At 38.7% G+C, this 22225-nt stretch overlaps 1 protein-coding gene across 10 annotated transcripts in view; it reads left to right on the top strand.

The window, feature by feature from the left end:
• PPP4R1 (protein phosphatase 4 regulatory subunit 1) overlaps positions 1-22225 on the top strand; it is a 66937-nt gene that overhangs the window by 27550 nt on the left and 17162 nt on the right. For 9 of the 10 annotated variants that reach the window (XM_074899218.1, XM_074899216.1, XM_074899225.1 and 6 more), the window contains 7 exons: positions 7975-8117; positions 9497-9643; positions 11200-11307; positions 12075-12140; positions 14441-14599; positions 15639-15769; positions 17274-17791. In XM_074899218.1, the coding sequence (XP_074755319.1) occupies positions 7975-8117; positions 9497-9643; positions 11200-11307; positions 12075-12140; positions 14441-14599; positions 15639-15769; positions 17274-17791 (1272 nt within the window). The remainder of the gene's footprint in view (positions 1-7974; positions 8118-9496; positions 9644-11199; positions 11308-12074; positions 12141-14440; positions 14600-15638; positions 15770-17273; positions 17792-22225) is intronic. The other variant, XM_074899223.1, reaches the window with a different exon arrangement.

Raw genomic sequence — 22225 nt, 5'->3', positions numbered from 1 at the left:
AACTGACTAGTGAAGACCTAAATTTTTGGAGGCATCATGGCAAATATCAGCTCTAAAACTATTTTCAAAGAACCGTTGACAAAAAAGTTCTCAAAGAAATAGCTTTTGGTGGGAACTCATTTGGAATCTTGAGTAGAGTCTTACTAATATCACTAATTTATGACAGTTTCTTTGGGGGGAAGAATTAAATATTGTCTATACCTAAAGAATGCTAAATGATGTTTTAACATCTGTCGAACATCAGTGTGCAGGTTGCAGGTGGACAGAAAGATTTGTAGTGAAATGTACTTTGTGAAGGAGAGTTCTGACTATTGTTGTGTAAGTGCACGTACAGATGATATAAAGTGGGTCTTCTGACAGGGCAGTTGGGACTTTTTCTAATGAATTAGTTCCGTGTTACATGTGTTTTTTCAGCCTTAAGATCACTAGTGCTGGGAAACAATATCTGCTTCAGGTGATACTGGAAATGAGTTGCTTCCAGTGCTGACGGAACACAGGAATTGCTCTGCTGTGGTATCATGTCCTGCTGTGTGTAAATGGCAGCACAGAATAGTTGTTCCAGTGGAGGAAGCCCATCAGTGGCAGTTGGGGAATAATCTGCTGCCTCCAACCCACTTACTTGCCAAAGGCACTTTTTCTCCAAATTTCAATTGTTTGGAAGGCTTATTTTCTTCAGTGTTTGTCTTCATTGCTGTGTAATTGGGTGCTACTGCTAAGTCTGTGATTTAGCTGTGGGGTTTGTGTATTTTTCAGTCATTCCAAACTCTGGAATTCCCTACTGTCTCTGGTAGTGAGTTCCCTAGAACAGTTACAGCTGAGATACCTTTGTATTGCTTTTGAATCTGCTTTTTAATCACTTCATAATTTCTCTGTTTCTTAGGGATGTTAGGTGTGGCTTCCCACTTAGTTGTTTTTATGGTGTCTTTGAACCTGTAGAAGCCAAGCAGCAGCTTGGCATAGAAGCCCATTTCTTGGCAAATGTTAATTTATCCCCCATAAACCCTTGTTAAGAGAGAAAATGCTTATCTTAGTGTTAAAACAGTTGGGCCTTCTTCATTCTCAAATGTAGCCACAGACTTACATGAGCTTGAACGAGGGCCTTATGTCTTTTTCACTTGAGTAAATTAGTATAAAATTAGTAAATTAGTATAATTCAAACTATTTTGGTGCTGACTTGTGAATGGCTTTTTTCTTCTGAATGAAAAGTAGTCTCTCTACTGCATAGAATCGGTTGTGAATGCCATTTGCAAAACAAACTGATTTTAAAAACACTTATTAGACTAATTGGTCATTAAGTTTTAAAGCTATATAATACGGCTTAATGTGGATGGCCTCACAAGCTTAATTACTTAATAGCATGCTTAACCTGTTAGTAAGACCATTTCAATTACTGGTGTTGGTATAGTAAGAGATGCCAACAATACCTGTCAAATAATACTTATTACAGCATTGCATTTAACAAAGTCTTCATATTTAAGCAATATTAGTGGGAATGCTAGTATTTGCCTTTCCCAGGTCTCCGTAGCTCCACTTGTGTCTTCTCCCTTCCTGCATCTTCATGTTTCCACAATTTCCATACCTCTTCTTCCACCTCCTGCTACACTAAGAATTTTTTTCCTTTGCTTGATGTGATCCTTTTCTGTCTCTCCATGCATCTGATGGATGACTCATGGTGACTTTACCCTCTCTCATTAGTCTGTATTTCACTTCTCGCTCTGTCGGTCAGTAGTGAAGTCCATTTTTGGTTAGTAAGAGAAAAGAACCTGACTACTGAAGCAGCACGTGTGTCAGACATGTCAGTCTTTCTGGTGGACTCCTAAGCTAAAAGGGACATGCTTTGGTTACGATGTATTTTCACTTGTCTAGACTATCTTTTGTCGTCAAAAAAGGTAGGAAAATTGGAGGGACAGATGAAACAGGAAATGAGAGAAATTGAAAGGGAAAACGTGGATGACACTAGAAGGAAGAAAAGAGGCGAAGGGGAAGTTCTGTTTGGGAAAGAAGGGAGTAGATAAAGTTTGAGTTGATAAACTGTAGAATTTATTTAAACTTTGATCATGCAAATGATGTTGTTTGAGTATGCATACAAATCCAGTACTGTCGCCATGCTGTTGGCAGATTGGCATTTTAGTATGCTGTGGACTTTATATTCAGGCTGAATATGAAAATGGGGATCTGTGCAAGGGGAATGGCATGGAGGTGTTTTCTGTACTGGTTGTTTCTCTCTAGCGCATAAATCAATATTTGAATTTATCTTTCACCAAAATAGATTTTTTTTTTTTTTTTAAAGAATGAAAGTGTAAATGCAAAGCTATGCACTTACACCTTTACTTCTTACAACTATTAATAAGAACAAATATTAATATTATTAATATTCAGGTTACATAAAACATTAATCAAAATTGTTGATTAAAGCAACATTAGCATCACTAGTAGCTGTTCTTAATATACACTTTTACCACACACAAACTTTACAGCCTCTCACAAATGTACAGGGAATTGACTGCTGCTTGTATTCCAGAATGGGCATTTTGGGATAATGAAAGCTTTGTAGCATTTCTTCTAAATACTGTACGTTGTCTAAATACTGTACGTTGTGGCAGAACAAGCTGTTGTGAAATAAATCTAGTTGTGAGCTGGCTCTGGAATAATTACTTCATTTACAAATAACTGTTCTGGAGCAATTAATTGGTATTGTACTGTGCGGCTCTGCAATAATCCCCTTTTAATTTTCGGTATACAGTTAACTGTGGTGCTTTACTTCATAGCTGAAGTGGAATACAGGGTGAACTGAAACCTCAGCAGGAATGAGATAAACATTGCACATTCGTATAGGAAAACTAAGTGTATGTGCTGGGAGTAGCTGAATGGGTATGTTGGCACTTTGCTTACATGAGAGCTAGTGTCAGATTCTAGGGGAAACTGAAATGTTTTTTCATTGGTGAGGAAGGAACAGTTGATTATTTCTGTGACTTTGGAGTCAGTTTGGGGTGTTGATTTAAATTGTGATTGGTGAAATAGCTAAAACTGAAGGTTGGCATGTGCAGATCAAAAGACTGCCCAGGTTCTGGAGGTGTTGGTTGGAATATACTGCTGGTTTCATGTGATCTGAACATCGAGAGAGGTAGAACTGCATATTTTTATTCTGGCAACTTCTTTTTAAAGTTATTTCACAAACAGAAGAAATGGTGGTCTATTTTCAGTATAATTCTGTATCTAGAGAATACACAAGACCTGACAGAATGAAATAAAGTTCTAATGAATGAGGAAGAAGTATGAGTTTCCTTCTGAAATGTAATTTTTTATATTAATATTTGGTTCCAAATTCTTTTGTTTTGATAAGTTGCAGCTTTTTTCTAGTAGCCTGTTACTTTAAGGCGCAGATTTGTACCTTTGGGAGATAGTTTGAAAAGAGCAGCATTTAAAAAAACTTCGTCTGCCAAACAGAAAAATACTGTTCTAAGCAAATGTTATGGAGAACCTAATTGTACACAGTAATATTCCAGAGTGCCTAAAATAGAAACTTTCAGTCTTGATATGAAGCAAAATTCTCCACCCAGATTTTGTTTATACTGTGTGCAAGCCTGATCCTGACTGTATTCTACAGTGCAAAAAATACACAATACAGATGTATTCACCAGCTGGATGAGTTTACGCTTTAGGAAGCTGTGTGTAATAATTTTAAGTGATACTGCCATGCTCTGTTCACTGTGGTGATGACCAGACTATAAATTTGGTTATCAACAACAGAAAAGTTTAAACTGAAATGGCAGACACTGTCGTGTATTGAAGCCTGCTGAAATCTGTGTTTGGAGCTGCCACCTGTCTAAGCTGAAGACAAAGCTGAGGAATGGATGAAGAGAATGATTAAGTGCTGTATCTTCAGTATAAATTTTTGGCATTGTTGCTTGAGTCTTTAGGAAACATAATGCCAAAAAAAGCTCTACTGTAACCCCATCAGACTGCAAGATTAGGCTCTATTCGCTACACACTGGAACATATGCTTCATCATTTGGAAGAATTGAGCTCTTATCTAAATTGGTAGGCTTAAGGTTCAGGTTCTTGCATAGCAGCAGTAATTCCTCAGAACAGCACAAATGCCTTTTTGATAGCGAATTATGGTGTTGCGTTACACAGCCCATTACATACACAGTGCTCGTTTGTTTGTTGAATTGACCTTACTGAGATTGCAGAACCATGTACTTAAAAGTTAGGGAATGTAAGAACTAAGGTGACTTTACAGTTCTAGTTCATTCCCGGGCATGAATTTTTCAAGCCTTTAATTGCATCATCTCATCTGTCTGTTCCTCACAAAGCAAGAACTTGCTTAGCAGCTCAGGAAGAAGGGGGTCACTTTACATGAGCAGCTCTTCAATGTTGTCAGGTGGCCTGGCTGTAAGTGCTGCATAATAGGCAAACCCCATTACGAAGGAAAAGGGATCTTGTGGTTTTGGTACTCATTGCTGTCTTACTGGAGTGCTTCATTTAGAAATTTATGAATTCAGTTTCAGAGCAGACCTAGTCAATTTGGGGAGAGAGAGTGTTGCCATTACTTTACCAGTGGGTGGGCAAACCAGTGGGTGGGGTATCAAAGTCAAAACAGTCTGCCCATTTTGAGGGTCTAGTGTCTGAAGCTTTATACATAGTTCCTGATATGCTTAATACAGAGCTTTTGTTGGCTCTGACTGTAGTGGTGGCATTTCTTCAGCAGTGAAGACACAGAGTTTAGACTGCAGTCAAAGGAGTAGTGTGCCAGAATGAAGACTGTCTTGAGCATTTTGCACAGTTACACCCTAGGCAAAGGAACGAGTCGGGTTTCTCATCATTTTGCTTCTTTCACTCTGTTTTGATGGTAATACCACAGTAGGCAGTCCCAGTGTCCTCTCTTACCATCACTTGCTTGCTTCCATCATCAGATAGTTCTGTTACTTGAGGAAAATATGTGATTGCACGGGGAAACCAATCTAAGTGCCAGTTCTTGCTGTTTAATCAAGCTGCTGTGGTGGGGCAAAAGCTGCGTCAGCCAGATCAATTCTTTGATATGGTTTGTTGTCTGGCTGCACGGACAGTTGCATTGGCATAATGGAAGCTGCAAGGTTTGGGTTTGGGAGGGTGGGAACTGCCTGAAGCAAACTTGGAAACAATTTAAGAAACAGTGCTGCCAAACATGCAGTCTTAGCCAGATTTATCTTCCTCACTCTTCCTCCCTTCTGCCCCCCCCTCCCAAGTAATTTTCTGTTTGCTGCAGGACAATGAGGCAGGACTCCTAAGAAGTGAGAATGAGATCAAAGTGATAAGTGTTGTGACACAAGCCTCTTGTACCTTTAGATCATGTCCTGGGCATGTCTTGAAATAGCAGCCTTGTGGAAAGGTGGGAGCGAGTCCCTCCGCCCTGGCATTGGGCCCTAGTCCTAGTTTCTTGTCCAGCAAGTTCCAATCTCCCTTCCCTTTAGTTACTAGTCTTAACCTCCTTGTCACTCACCTCCATCCCTCCTTGCACAGCCTTGTTGGTTCCTCATTCTGCTCTGTTTCCCATCTGCAGCCTTTTCAAAATAATTGCTCTTGGGAGGGAGTCTGTCTGCAGTGATGGCTTTCTCCATCTAAAAACATGCTTGGAGGGAAGGACTCTTCAGTTTGTAGTTGCTGTGCTCTATCAGCTATGGGGCAGGTGCTTTCAGGGTGTTTTCAAGACCTCTTAGTCACCTTTGGTCAGGTTTTCACACAGACAGAAAAAAACATGTTGAATTGTAAAAGGACTTCTTTCTCTGACACATTTCAAGACCTTCTTCCAGAAGTGAAGAAGCTTAAACCTTGTCAGATAAGAGGACCAGAATTCACCGTAGGAAGAAAATAATGGTTTTGCCAACTTCAGTCTTGAAAACAGCTGATCTGCTTTGGTTGATGGTGATTCTTACCCCCCCCCCCCCCCCCCCCCCCCCCAAACCTCATCCTAATGAAGAATTGCAGCTTATCCTATCTTGTGTTCTAAGGACTGTTTTGGCCAATTTTTATAAGGAAGCAAAACTTACTGTGACAGGAAGCAATAGGCAACTTTTATAATAGGAGATGCTGCAAACTCCCCATAGATGGCTAGACTGAAACTAAAAACTTAAACTGAGGATAGTAATCTTGTATTCTCTATGTTTTTTAGAAAAACTGCAAGTAGTATTTCCTTTCTTTGCATTAATATGATATGTAGAATTTAGCTTTCAGAAATAATGATCTCAACTATTATGCTTGTGCTGTTTACGGGTGCTTACTTTGGTGAACTGTCATGTTTAGTGCTACAAATATAGCGTTTTATCTGTTCATTTTTGTTAATTCAGGTCTGCTAAAACTTGCACATAGTTTGAGTAGTCTTTTTCAGGATCTGACTTCTTCAATATAAACTTCAGGATGTGTGTATTATGGAGTTCAACCTACGCATGTTTCAGAACATCTGAAGTTGGAAATAAAAAGGCTTTTGTCCTGTGTGTTCCTGTTAATGTTTTGGGAAGAGAAACAGAGCGGATGGGAGACTTTTTTTCTTTGTTGTTACGAACAGCTAACCTATTCAGTATTGATTTGTCTGGGATTTAATTTTGTATCTTGAAACTTTGTTGGCAATTCATAAACTACAGAGGATTTTTGGTATGTTTTTCTGTAGGAAAAGTAATTTAAGACTGTAGCCAAAGAAATAGAGCCTACAGGCATTTGATTACTTTGTGTGCTGTGATCTTTTCTGTCCTCACTGTCTTCAGTGACTGCACACAGCATGGTATTTGCTTTATCTTTATTTTGTTTTATTCAGGCCCAAGTTGTCACTTGTCACCAGTGTTCACGAAAGCCAAGTGGTACGTGCATTGGCCATGTTAAATACAAATGCAAATTACATTATCCTATCTAACAAAAGGTTGTATTTTTAATGTATCATGTTAATTCCAAGTATTTCAAGGAAGATGGTTCTGGTCATACCGTTAAGCTTTACCTGAACAATTAATAGGTAAAAATTTAGTAAGGCATGTGTAGTCTGTGAACAGTATACATCCTATTATTCAAAACATTGTAAATCCGAATTACTGTAACTTGAGAGTAGTTGATTGTTATGTGTGTTTATAGGTAACAGTTCTCTAATGTAACCACATATGTCAGCAAATTCTGAAAGGACAGAAATACTTAGTTCTGAAATTAATGTGTTTTTGTATGTGGTTTAGGTTTTTTTTTTTCCTGTGGACAAGTGGCCTATCCAGCAGGTGGTGATGACGTACTTTTAAAATTGAAGGGGTTCTTCTAATATTTAGAATTTATTCCACACTTGTATTTTCTTGCTTCTCCTCTCATCCACCAAATAGATGCGCATGTTCTGTGGGGATTAGGATTGATTCAAGCAGTGCACTGTTTCCTGAATTTTATAAGTGAATGAAATGTTTTTTAAATAGTCACCAACTTTGAAAAACATACCTGAAATGTTTAACAGAAGCAACTGGAAAGATGCCAGACCTTTTCTATCTGACAAAATATCGGTAGCCTTAAAAAGCAAAGAATGAAAAAGTATTTGTGGTTATGGCTGCTTGTCCTGCTCAGTAGGATCTTTCCTGCCCAGAGAGGCTGTGGCCAGGAGTCCCCCTCAGTTCACTTTTTCTCACAGTGGTACCAATTTTGGCTTGACTTTATGCTTAGCAGGTTTCTTAGAAGTAGGTGGTGCTTGTAGGGAGTTCAGACAGCTTTTGATGTAATATTTGGTGGCTTGCTGTGTTATACCTGTTGGTTTTTTACTAGGAAGGTAGGACCTGTATTTTTAGTAGCTTAGCAGTACAGAGTGTAGTTGTACCTGGTTTTGCAAAAAGATGGTGGTTGTCAAAATGAAGCTTGACATAAACTGCTATGAACAATTGAGAACATACTTTGTACGTACATGACTGTAAAAAACTTATTCTGACAGTATGCTTGTGAACATTTATTGTGCCTTTTTTGGTTTTATTTTAACCCTGACAGAGCCAACAGTACGGGCAGAACTGATGGAACAGGTGCCTCATATTGCTATGTTCTGTCAAGAAAATAGACCTTCAATACCATATGCTTTTTCCAAATACTTACTGCCTATTGTGGTACGATACCTCGCAGACCAGAATAACCAGGTAAATGTCTTTTTCATATAGTTTATTAACTGGTTGAATATACCTGGTGTAATGTTAGAGTTAAATAATTTAGTATCATACAAGTCTGTAATATTTCAGGGTAAAAAGGTTTCGAATGGACATGAAATACATGTTGCTCTGACCTTCAATTAAAGAAAATTATCAATCTTTTTTTGTCTAACGTGATCTGCTCTCATTTGGGGCCTTTTATCTGGTATTGTATATTCATGGACAAAATCAAACAGTCATTTTGATAAGCTTACATAATTTAAATTCTGACAAAAAGGAACAGTAGTCGTGAAAAACTGACTCCTTGTTATAATTCATTTTTTTAACACCATTGTGTGTCTTCTCAACTAGTTCTTTGTATATCAATTTAATAAAGCTTTTGGATTGAATTTATGTGGTTTGTTTCTGTGCATTTATGAGTTTGCATAAAGCTTTCTTCAAGCTTCTCTGCATCATTTCAGATTAGGGTAATCCTCAGTGATATGTTATTTTAAGTATTTTAGGCCTCCGAGTTTGTCACTTTTTTTCTTTACCCCTTCTAGATTTTCCATAATTAAAAGGAGACACCCAAACCTATTTTTCTCAGTAGTAGTTTTGCGAATTCATGTATAGTACAGCAATCATACTTCTGCTTGATATTCTCTTGGTAGCAGATGCAGCAGTTCTTTTCATTGTTTTAACCTCTGTTGATACTTCATAGTTAATTTGGCTGTTTGCTCTGAAACAAAAATCTCAAAGGTGTTTTCAAAATGGCTGTACCGCAGTATATAGTTTCTTTCTGTATGTAATGTTTTCTCTACTGGTGAAATTACTTTTTTTGAGAGGTTAGCCACGTATGACGTCAATTATTAATGGTTATCTTGTTTTGGTTTTTTTTAGATGGGACTAAGCAAAATTGTGTCTCAGAATTTAAAATACATTAGAAATAAGCACAGTTGTTCATTGTCAGCTGAACTTGGTAATCTCAGAAAAAGAGGATTTGTTGAATAAAATTCATGTTCCTTAGAACTTTGTTACTCTCAAAAAGCGGTAGTTGTGGTGTTTTTCTTTTATGTATCGCATGAGCTTTGCCATCACGACTTTTTTTTGACATTGCTGTCCTGTGTTCTGGGGAGCATGTAGATGGACACTTTTATAACAGCACTGCCTTAGTTTATAATACACAGGTGTTCTTGGCTTCAGACATAGGTTGTTTCAAACATGATGTGTTTGCAAAAGTGCTGTTGGAGCACTTGGCTTCTTGCTGAGTGCAATTAGTGTAAGTGTGAGGTAGTATATAGGTACAGCTTCTAAAATACAGGATGCATGTTTAAATAAAAAACTGAAAAACTCCCTTTGAATTCTTTGGTTCGATTTTTGTTATCTTATAGGTAAGAAAAACAAGCCAGGCAGCATTGTTAGTTCTCTTGGAGCAAGAACTCATAGAGAGATATGATGTGGAGACCAAAGTATGCCCTGTTCTGATAGATCTGACAGCTCCAGACAGCAATGATGATGTGAAGACTGAAGCCGTGGCTGTAAGTAACAGCAATACCAAATCACACAGTGTAACGTTTGCTTGAATGCTTGATATTAGTGATGGCAGTGTCATTCCGAGTTGCACATTGATGGAGCATTCAAAAGAAAAAATTATATTGGTGTCCATAACTAATATATAACTTTTTCCATGCTATGTTACACTCAAGGTTAGATTTAAATTCAGTAGTCTATATGTTGTCAGGTAGAGGCTCATCGCCTGCACTCTGGATGTGCTGACTCCTGCGATATCCCCAGATGTGGGAAACTCAACTGTGTGGTGTTTGAATGCTGGCTGGGTTTAAACTATGACATATATGCTATAAAGAAAACCCAGCTGGACAAGGAAATACTGAGGATTAATTTTATCAACTCCTAAAGCATCTGCTATTGTTGATTTTTTTTTTTTTTTTTAAATTTTTTTTCAGGTTTGTTTGTTTAATGGAAATTTAAATTCCATACGTGTAAAATTTCCATCAGTGGAAAATTTTTAATGCTTGAATTCGGTTGGTCTTTGCTGTATGTCTATTCTCTTTATTGATTTTGTTTTGTTTTATTGGGCAAAATAATAAACATCTGAATTGATTAACTCATGATTGGTTGGTGGTTTTCTTTTTTCTATTAGACACAACCTTAATTTAAATTTATTCTGTGTCAAATTAAAATAGTAAGCAAATGAATAAATTAATTTATAAAGGGGAAATGGCAGAAGATATATGCCCTTGTGTTTCCCTTGAATTTTTGCAGTTTATGTTGATGCTTCTTGCTGGGTAACATTTAAATTATTTTTTTTCTTTTTGTTTGAGAGAGACCACACTTAATTTTTTACTTTTGTAATGTGGCTGGACTTGCAAGTAAATAAGCAGGCTGGGCAATGTTGCATTTGGCATCAAATTTCTGGTACTTTTTTGAAGAAGCTTACAAATACATAAAGGAATAAAATTTAAAGCAGAATTGTTTTGCCCATCTTCATTGTTTAGAAGATACTGGAACTTGAAAGGTTTCTGTAACTCACCAACCCCCTAGAAGTTAGAAAAATAATAATTTGTTATTACAGGAAAATGAATTTAAATAGCTCTACTGACGTAATTAGGAAAGTTAAACATAATTCTTTTACTAAAAGACAGTAATCTAAAAGTCAGAATGAAAGAGCAGTTAGAGGGAAAAACTCACTTTCTTTATGATATGCTTTTTCAGTAATTCTATGTTAGGGAGTTGAATGTGCGCAGTATAGTGTGTTTTAGTTCATATTTAAATCATATAGAAGTTGTAGAGGTTAAGCATATTAATCGTCAATAATTATCTCTTAATTGTAAATATATATTTGTTAAGTATTGGAATAGTGAAATAATGTCATACTTGGTTTAGTTTTCTAAGTCTGGTAAGATATGAGAGTAATTTCTGAGAGTTCAGTTATCTCCATTAGTTAAGAATTTGATTTAGTTTCACAATTTTCAATAAAATAATGTGCATCAGAATGAAAAATAAACATCTGTGTAACTGACATGGAATTGTGTGTTGTGCAAGCATCTCTGATTAGTGTCTGTCTTGTCATTAGATAATGTGCAAAATGGCCTCCATGGTGGGAAAGGACATCACGGAAAGACTTGTTCTTCCTAGGTTTTGTGAGATGTGCTGTGACTGCAGAATGTTTCATGTTCGTAAGGTATGAATTATTGCCATCTGGTCTGGATTATCTGTGAAAGGAGTGTCATGCACTTGGAACTTTTATTTGACTAAATGATATTTTTTTTTTTTCCCTGCTAGATCTCATTTGTGACGTGTATAAGAGTAACCCCATAGCTTTCATTGTAGCTTGCATTTCCACAGATTTTTATAGTTGACACTGAGGCTTTTTTCCAGAGTCCCTACCTTTTATTATCAGAAACAAAGAAAGAATCTGCTTATCCTTATGATTGTGTAGGTAGCCATGAAAATGTGAACCAGCTGTAACAGATACAGCATCAGCCACCTGAGCTCATATCTCTGTGCATAGATGGAATTAAAGATGCTCATTGAGATGAAATAAGCCAGTACTCCATCATGGTATTTAGGTGAAGAGGCTGTGTTTTGGTTTCACCCTGCCATTGCATAGTTTATTTTTCTTGATAACTGTATTCTTTAATTTGACAGTACTTCAGAATGTATTTTATCCTCCTTCCCTTTCACTTAAGTTTTGAGGGGTTTCTTTTGTGATTAAAAAAAGGCTGATTAAGCTTGAAATGAAGATGAAAATTTTAAGGTGGGTTTTTTTTTTTTTTTTTTAAACCATGGGAACTGATGGAATGGGGAAGTAGCTGATACTGAGTTTGTACTGAAACCTGTTTTTATGATTTTAAGAGCTGCTTATTTTTTTCCTTTTTACTTTGTTTCCTGCATTAAAACTTTCCTATATTAAAACTATTTCTTGCATTTTGTCTTTTTGTCTGCAAGGTATGTGCAGCCAATTTTGGAGATATCTGCAGTGTGGTTGGGCAACAAGCCACTGAAGAAATGCTGGTAAGCCATTTCTTAAAGGATTCCCCCCCCCCCCCCCCCCCCCCCATAAATCAGTAGTGGAGCTGGGGGTACAGGGTACAGAAAAAGGGGAGCTGAAATGATTAGACAACTGCTACACACCCTTAGTAAAGAGAGACTAAAAAAGCTGTGACTGTTCAGTTTTGCTGACATGAGGCTATGATTGACATTAACAAAATCTTAGAGACAGTTACCATGAATACAGAACTCTTCCTTGCCAAGTCACACGTTCTAGAGATAAGGGGTACTCAATTCTAGAGCTGGCTGAAGGGTTTAAACCAGACTGAAGAAAATACTTCAGGCTGTGGAGGCAGGTAGTATTTGCAAGTTCAAAAATACATTAGGCAAGAAGTAGGCAGCAATATGTCTTCCAATGTCCATAAATGTGTCAAGAGATTGCAGGTGCAGGGAGAGTATGGGGGGCGTAGACCGCTAGAAGTGGCAAGGCTTATGTTGTCTATTTAAACAGCATCACTTAATACTCCTGTTCATCGATTTAATCTTTTAAAATCAGTTCCTAACAAAGCCTCACAGCCCTCCTGGGAAGGAGGGAAAGAGAAAGAAAGGCAGAGAAAATAAATTAATTTGGGCAATAATAAAAGAAGTAGAGGGAAGAGACACAAATTCAAAATGGAGAAGCCGGAAGCTGAATGGAGCGATGAGCAGAGGATCCCTTAGCAGTGCCACCCTGGCAGGTCCAAGGAGCTGATGGATGTTGCTAGGTTTGGAGACATGACAGGACCTAGGGATCAGAAATTGGCCTGGGATCTTTCTTAAAGCTTTCTCCTGTTGGGATGTGACCAGTGAGCTTGATAAGGGCCATAAGAGGTTGACAAGTCAGTGCCATGAGTTAGCAAGGAACTTGCATGGAGAAGAGTGTAAACACAGGCATGACTTCAACAAGAGGCTCGACAGCCTGATGCAGATGTGGTATTGGGACAGGTAGGCCTAGTGTGACCCTCAGGGCATTTTTTACATTCTTACAGCATTTGCTGCATTTTCTCTAGGTACTGTGTGATTCAAGCCATCTGATAATGAAGTACCATTGCACAGATTTACATCGCGTATTTTTCTTGATTGGGAATATAAATTGATTTCTCTCACATAAATGCCCTCTTAGTGATATGTGTCATGAACTTGGATTAAAACCTTGTAGAGGGTGCAGTTAAACTATGAAATTAAAAAGTGGTGTTTATTTAATGTGAAAACAATAACATGTGACTGGATGGTTGGGGATCTCTTTCTGTAATAGAAAATGCCATTTTCTGCTCTTCTTAGCTTATTTTTTTAAAAAAAGAGGAGGGGGGGCACAAATCTTAGTGTCTTTAGGTCAAACTTAATTTTTTTAATGTAAATACTCTTTTTAATCAGAAGTAAAGCCCAGAAAACTTTGCTGCAGAAAGTAGAAACAGCTGAACATCAGATGATAAACAGCTGTACCAACAGTCTTATTACTTCCATCTTACCACTCTGCCTGTTGCAAGCAAAGGCAGCCATGTGATGATGACCAGAATGTCTTTGACTTTCTCACCTGTGCTCTGTCCACTGTTTTATCCTTCCCATTACTATTTCTAAAAAACCCCAAACAACCTCAGAATGCCTCAGTTTTATTAGTAAAACAACTGCTCTGTTCAAAACGATTTTCTTTAGCACCAAATGCTAAAGAAAAATGTGTTTCTCTCATTTCCCTAGTCCCGTATGGAGTTCAGGTCCTGCTTTGTAGTGTGGGTGGTGACAAAGACTGGTAAATCTAACAATGAGAAGTTTAGGGGGGGGGGGGGGGGGGGGGAAAGGCTGTCTTTCTGAAGATGATTTTCCTTTGCATTTCAGTGGGAATCTGAAGTGGTCTCTGATAAGTAAAATGTTAATGCACCAGTATTCTTTATATTTTTGTTCCTTTCAATGTTAACTGCTTTAAAAGAATGGTGTAGAGATGAGGTTTTAACTTAAAATAGGTTTGCTGGGCTTGGGGATATTTTTTGTAGTTGACTTTTCTGAGGATATTTTGGTTTGGATATGAATGAGGTTAGAAGGTTAGTACTTTTTTGCTGTTCTTCAGACAGGTGAGTTTTCCTTATCTGTATCCGTGAGTAACACAAGAGCAACTGATTAGAAGGGTGATGCTACTGAATGTGTGTTCCTTGTTTTGCCAATGTTAAACTAATGCATCTGAGTATGAGGGCAGAGAACCAGATGAAGGGAATGAATGTGAAAAAAGAACTTGCTTTGAAACAAGTACTGCTTGTTAAGATTTGCAAACTCACTCGCTATGTTCCTAACAGCTGCCGAGGTTTTTCCAGCTCTGCTCTGATAATGTGTGGGGAGTTAGGAAAGCCTGTGCTGAATGCTTCATGGCAGTTTCTTGTGCAACATCACAGGAAGTCCGGAGGACAAAATTGTCAACCCTTTTTATTAATTTGATTAGTGATCCTTCACGATGGGTAAGAATTGCTTTTTATTTCTTGAATAGCTCTCATATTTAAAGGATTTTACTGCGATACTCCACATAGAACGTCTCCCCATAGGTGTGGACAACAACTTGTTTCACGCACCTCAAGCAAAATTCTTCTTGGACTGCTTAGGTTGTCAATGGGTCTAGAGAGTCCCTCACATTTTCAGTGCAGCATGTAAGAAAAACTGTGTCAGTGGGATAGCTTTTCTTAGCTACAGAACTGCCTGTGACTTAACATTGCTGAAAATCATTAACAGAACTGGAAAGTTAATTGATTTATTTGCATTTCTTCAGGTTCCCTATCACCACCACCTTTTTTGGGGTGAGTGGGGTGGTGGTGTTTGTTTTTTGGGTTTGGTTGGTTGGTTTTTTTGTATGGTGGGGATTTTTTTGTTTTGTGTTGTTTTTTTTCTTGAAGATCTAATCTTCAAGCCTTGTTAAGTCTGTTACTGAGCAGACTACTACTGAGAGCCAAAAGTAGATCTTTTGCACAGGAGCATGAGCTCTTGGAGCCTGGAAGGTCATGCAAGTTGTAGCTCAGCAGCATTAATCAAATAATAAAAAATGGAGGTAGATAATTGTTGAGGAGAACAAATAATAGGAGAAAGGACAGGCAAATGAGCAACATGGACAAATAAGAAAGGGAAAGAAATGCAGAGCTTATCATCAGTCAGACTTATGGTAGTGAAATGTCTGTTCACTGCACAAAATTTTTCATTTCGTGTTGTTAAAATATTCAGCTGAGCTGTCAAATTTACCTGCTTCTACTATCTAAATAGTTGTGATTTCTTTGGTTGTGGGGAATAGGCCTGTCAACTTAGTTACCTGTGGTTTAACGGTTTTTTACCCTGCTTTTTTGTTTTTTTGTTGTTTGTTTTTTTTTTTCACTTAGCACTTTATGTATACAGCTGGCTGACTCTTTCCAGACAAGAGGCTCTCCTGTAGTGGCAGGTGTTTGTTTCATAGGACAGCAAGATTTATATATAAATTTTTTTTTTTTTTTTTTCACCTTGGACCCTTTCCATTAGGTCCGCCAAGCTGCTTTTCAATCTCTGGGGCCTTTCATATCAACTTTTGCTAATCCATCCAGCAGTGGCCAGTACTTTAAAGAAGAAGATGGTAAAACCCCAGAAGACTGTGGGTCTGTACAGGAAAACAGGTAAAGAATTTTCTAAATCTACAAATTATTTTTTCCTCCTTGTTTTTCTTCTGTATGAACGTATGAACGTTAAGGAAATACACTTTCCTGTATTTATTGTGGTAAATGGAAATAATCTGGACTTCTCATCTTACTTAAGACTACCAGAATTTTTAGTTACTTACTAAAAATACATAACTATTCAGTAACTTCAGATACCTTAGCATATAACTCTGTGATGAAATGACTGACATAATAGACAAGTGAGCACAGTAGTTACAGTCTACCTAGATTTCAGTGAGGCTTTTGACATGATCTGCCATAAGATTCTCATGGAGAAGCTGATGAGGTATGGGCTGAACGGGAAGACTGGCTGGGCCCAGAGGATGCTGATTAGCAACATACAGTTGGAGGCCAGTAGCTGGTTGTGTACCCCAGTGGGGTCAGTACTGGGTCCAGTCCTGTATAACATCTTCATTAGTGATCTGAATGGTGGAGCAGGGTGCACCCTCAGCAAGTTTGCTGATGACTTAAAACTGGGAGGAATGGCTGATGTGCCAGAGGGTTGTGCTGCCATCCAAAGGGGCTTCAGTAAGCTGGAGAAATAGACTGACAGGAATCTCTTGAAGTTCACAAGGAGAAAGTGCCAAGTCCTGCACTTGGGGAGGAACAACCCCAGGCATCAGTGCCCGCTGGGGTCTGACCAGCTGGAGAGCAGCTTGGCAGAAAAGGCCCTGGGGGTCCTGGTAGGCACCAGGTTGACCGTGAACCAGCAACATGTCATTGGTGCAATGGCCAGTGGTATCCAGGGCTGAATTAGGAGTGTTGCCAGCAGGTGGAGGGAGGTGATCCTTCCCCTCTGCTCAGCACTCGTGAGGCTGCAGCTGGAGTGCCGGGTCCTGCTCTGGGCTCCCCGCTGTGAAAGACATGGACATACTGGAGAAAGTTCAGGAAGGGCCAGAAAGATGATGGACTGGAACACTTCTCCTATGAGGAGAGGCTGGGAGAGCTGCTCAGCCTGGAGAAGTGAAGGCTCAGGGAGGATTTTATCAATGTATACAGATACTGAAGAGAGGGTGCAAAGAGGACAGAGCCAGGCTCTTTTCAGTGGTGCCCAATGACAGAACCAGGGGCAGTGGACACAAACTGAAGAACAGGAGGTTCCCTCTAAACATCAGGAAACATCACTTTTTTTTACCATGAGGACAACTGAGCACTGGCAGAGGTTGTCCAGGGAGGCTGTGGAGTGTCTGTGTTCCAAAATATTCAAAAGCTGCCTGGACACAGTGCTGGGCAACTGGTTCTGAGTGGTCCTGCTTGAACAGTGGGTTAGGCCCAGATGACCTCCAGAGGTGCCTTTCAACCTCAGCCATTCTGTGATTCTGTAAACTATTTTTCTATGCTGTTAAGTAAATCTAGTTTGATAAATAATAAGCTGATAGTATGTGTGTGAATTTTCAAGAGCTTGTGTTTGCAACAAGTATATTTTGGTTATTAAATGTTCATTTGCTTTGGTATTCAACAGTGAACAAGTCAGGACTAGAGAAGATGTCACAACAGAGGATGAGCACAACAGGACAGAGGATCTGTCTTCGCATGTTGATAACAACAGTTCTGGAACAAAACTTGAAAATGCCATGGAAGATCAAAATACAGTGTCAAATAATTCCCAGAGGGAAAGCGATTTCCAGACTGAGTCATCCTTCCATTGCACTTTGTCTTCAGAATCTTGTGGGGAAATAGCTGATGAGAATGAGCGAAGCTCTCGTTGCTGTACAGCAGGTCTGCGGGAGACTGGGCTGAATTCACAGGAAACCTCTCTTTCAGAGCAGGAATTGTATAACTCTTTCCATTTCTGGAGGACTCCACTTCCTGAAATAGATATTGATTTCGAGCTTCAGCAGACTTCTGAGATAATACTCGATAGAGAAATTCAGGAACTCGCTATGCCAGTGTCTCCAAGTGTTCCTATGGCAACAAGGAAAGAATTGGAAGAAATGATAGAAAATTTGGAACCCCATATAGATGATCCAGATGTTAAAGGTATAGTAAAGATAAGCATCTTTAGTGTTTGAAGGTATACATATGTTGCCTTAACAGTTTGGGCTTTAACCTTTCAGTTGTTTTAAGTCAGAAGTACTACTTTCTTCTGGTCCTCAAAGAGATTGTATCTGTTTTGACTTATTTGTGAAAAGTGATGATGAACTAAAAGAGAACTTGCATTTATGTAAAGATATTTAAAGGTAGTATAACTCCTTCCATAAACTGAATACACATACAGTTAGCAGTATAAACTTCTGTCTGCATGTTTTGACAGCATAATCAAATAGATGGTTCAATGGCATAAGATGTTGATCAGGAAATTAATTTTAAATTAGCATACTTGCAAAATACAAAGTCAGATTATGTTTTTTAAATATTGAAGTGTAATAAATGGGTTTTGGTTTTATGCATTATCCATTTTATTTTTAATGAATTAAAAAGACTGCATTAAAGTCTTAAAATAATTAAAGACTGCAAGGTCTTTATTATTGCAGTCACATGTTGTCTACTTAAGTGTGCCAAGTTTGTTGGGTCAAACTGAGAATTGATTCAAACTCAGTTCTGGAAGTGAACATGCATCCTTCATTGTAAAAGCTCTTGAAGGGTGGAGAAGGGTTTCATAAATATGACCACTTGGTGAAGCAGCACCTCGGAGATACCTTCTGGGCTAAAATGCCTTGGCTATTTCACACATACCTGCTGAATATACGTTTCCCTTGGTATTTGTATGGTGAGTGAATTCTAAAGCGTATCAAGCTTGACTGTGACAGTCCGAAGTCCAGAGGTACCACTGAGGAAGAAGCTGTGTTTATCTGGAGCTGAAGAATCCCTAGGGGGAGGCATGCCTCTATACCAGAAAAAGTAGGAAGGAAAAAGAGGGGCAAGCTGAGAGTGGGTAAAGATTTTAAAGTAAACTGATGCAGCTTTCAACTTCTTGTTGTTAGTAGGTTGATATGCTAATAACTTTTCTTCAATCCGTTTTGGACTGCTTCTATTTGAACTACTGTGAAGTGAGCAGATGAAACTTTGCTGCTTTAAGAGTGCTTTGGGTACTCTCTAAGGGAAGAGAGAAAAAAATTTCAGCCTTGCTAATGATCTCAGTCTCCACATAACCCATCTCTTAAGCCCACTGTTAAAACTTGCACTGCTATTTAGGTTTCTTTTATAAAACCCTGTTCTGTCCAGTTACAGAACATATCTTAAACGCTTTTAAGGAAGATTTATGTAAGCTTATATCTGTACATCCAGAATTGCCCTATTTTACACAGTTGTTTCTGTCATGTGTGCATGTCTTGTTTTAGAGTAGTTCGAGGTGTTTTGTAGTGCTCTTGACTAGTTGTCAAGAGGTTGTCTGTGCAACTGTTGACTAACGCTTGTGCATTTCAGTGGAAAACTTACTAGGTTGACAGCACTGTGGTTTCCCAGTGTCCACAGGTTAGGAAAGACTCGAATTAAGGTTATCAGTGCCACTTATTCTAATTTTGGGGTGAGTGGTCTTAATTACCGAGTCACCTTTGTATTTCATTCAGTACTTCTGACTTGGTCAAGGCTGTGTATTGAAGCCCCATGAAACACACCTTCTAAATATTTTTTTTTTTTTTTTTTCCATTTGCCTGTATTCTCATTATTTGGTCTAAATACTTCAGAATCTGAAGTTTAACAACATGCCTGTTTTGATTTGGTAATGTTGCTATTTTAATTTTACACAAAGTGTGTTGAGGCATAAGGAAATTGAGACCAAACTGATAGAATAGTATTTATTTTGCATGCTTGTCTCAAACACCAGAGCGCACATAGAAATGGTGGCTATCCAGACTTTAGTCTCAGAGTAGCCGGCTTAGTGCCTGTGTTGTGAACCTTACACTCCATAAATTGTGACAGGAGGTAGGTAGACTCCCTTTGGGGGTGATCCAGATGATCACAGCCCAGACTGCTTCTGCTCATGGCAATACCAGGAATAATGCTTCCATCTTTACCATCTAAAGCTGTTGTTGCAAACTGATGGTATAAATACTCAGTCCAAAGGCAGTCTTAATTTGTTATTTTCATAGAAAATTTACAAAACTTCTTAATTTCGCAAATAGTTTTGTATCATATATGTGGCTTAACTGTTTGCCAAACAGTCCTGGTCCCAAGTAGCGCTTAGGGTCTTTCCCTGCCCTCCCCACTCCTCCTTGCAACACTAGCCATTACGTTTTTGAGTGTTGTACTGTGAGTGGATGGGTTCTTGACAGCAAAGACTGAGCAAGATAGGAATTTTTTTTTTTCCTCTTTTATTTCTCCTTTCTTTTTAAATCCCTGTGACCTTTTTCTTGCACTTACTTTTTTTCAATGGTTTGCTGTCATCCAAGTCCTGGATTCCTGCTTCTGTGCTGTGCTCCTGTCTTTATTGCTGCATTCCCAGCCAAGGGATGGGAGCAGAAGATGCTGTGTTCTCTGTAGTGGGTAAGCAGAGGCCTGCTATACTGAAGAGCTCCCATGGGTACACATCTTCTGGTTTCTATAGCAAATGGGGCAAGCATCCTAGAGACATCACAAGGTGAAGTGGGGATGAGTTCGCAGAAGTGTCATTTGGGAGTGAGACTGTAGTGTAGGATGTTATGCATGTGTCAGTAAGGTTAAGTTGTTCAGACAACCTTAACTCTGGCTGTACCTAGCCTTTCAGTGCTTGACTGTGCAACTTCAGCATCTTTCTCTTAACACGTTTTGTTTTGGAGAATATTTTCTAAACTTAAAAAAGGAAAAAAAAATAATACCTGTTGTGCAGAACCATATTGGCCAGAGTCATTGGCATGGGGTTTTTAAAGGTTCTTAAGATCACACTGAATTTTTATTATTTGACTCTGTAGCGTAACTGGTGATGGTAATTGGGCGATGGCCTTCATGGTACAGTCAGCAGAGGCTGATGGTTTCCATTTTGGTAGTTGGTTTTAGAGCCAGTCCCTGGACAGCCGAGGCGGATGTAGAGATTTTGTACTGGAGTTCAACTGGCAGTGATTCTTCGAGTCAGAGGAGTACAGTTGTTTGTTTTTCCCTGTGCTTTGTGCTGTATATGCATCTATAGCAACTACTATACCTTTGTACCTCTATCCCCTCCCTCTCTATGTACTTTCTCTCATAATTCCTTTTTGTTTTCATTTATCTCCCTTTCTGGATTCTGAATTCCTCTACTTCACATATCTCCCCTCACCCTTCTATGTTGTGTGAGGTGCTACTCCTCTCACCTGCTTGCATCATTATAGCAGAAGTATTGAGAACAGAGTAACTCAGTTTTTATCTAAGGGGTACCTCAGCACACCATGCCAAGGGGAAGGCTCAGCTGAAAGGAAAGGCACTGTCAGCTGGTACAGCCCAGAGTATGGTGTGTTCAGTGCATACCCCAATCTTCCAGACCTCTTGGCTGCCAAGCACTAATGGGTTACTGTTTACATATGCAGAATGAACTGTTTGTAGCTCTGTGGATTTTTTTCACATGTTTTTGTTTGCTTGTTTTGGGAGTTTTTAAGGTTTGTAACTTGACTGTGTCTTCTGTGTTTCTGTAGTGCACCTCCTCATCATCAGAACAGTTTCCATTCCAAACATCAAATCCTTGCTCCATGGCAAATACATTTTAACAGTGACCAGTAACCATAATAGAAAATACTATTTTCCATAATCTCATTCTTAGAAAGGAGTGAACTGCTCTAACTGAATCTCACTCCCAAAAATCTTTACCCTTGAGGCTTTCTTTCCTTATCTAGCTTGTTGCCAAAAAATCTGAGTAAGGGGTGGTTGAGCAGTCAGCAACCAAGATGAAGACAGCCTGTCTCCTCACAGACGAACTTGACTGGCTAGCAAGGCTACACAAGCTATGCAGAGTTTAGCAGTGGTATGTAATCCCTGTCAATAACACCTTCCCAATCCATTGGCCAGACATCCTGAGGCTCTCAGACTGAGGGATGGAAACCTGCATGTTCCTCTGAAGTATGCCAGCTCTTTTAAAATTATCACAGAGTCTTTATTCAGGTCACCTTCTTCCAGCTCCCTGAGGCTGCTACTGTCTTCACTTCAGATGTTGCTTTTCTATCATCTTTTTTATTTCTTTTATTTCCGAGTACGCTTTATTTATCTCCTTATGTTCTGCATAGAAAGTGATAAATCATGTAATGTCAGCCTTTCTTAATATTATTAGGGGGAAGAGAGAAAGCCTGACTTGCAGGTTACTGGGCTACTGTGGCTTGTGCCATTTACAGGCTGCTTTGCCAAAAGGAGACCTAATAGGGATAAACCAGCCCAAATGCAGGGTAAATTGATCCCATTCCCTTATAAAAAACTATGTTTATAAGTTAGGCTACTAATGCTGCCTGCAGTAAAGTCTTAAAATATATTGTTAATGGAACAGTAGGTGAGGAGGAAGTGGAGAAGAAATTCTTTATTTTTATGTTTTAATTACTT

The sequence above is a fragment of the Athene noctua genome, chromosome 2 (genome assembly GCF_965140245.1).
Source record: "Athene noctua chromosome 2, bAthNoc1.hap1.1, whole genome shotgun sequence".
Taxonomy (NCBI): Eukaryota; Metazoa; Chordata; class Aves; order Strigiformes; family Strigidae; genus Athene; species Athene noctua.
The sequence above is the reverse complement of the archived record's forward strand: the minus strand, read 5'-3'. Positions and strand labels throughout refer to the sequence as shown.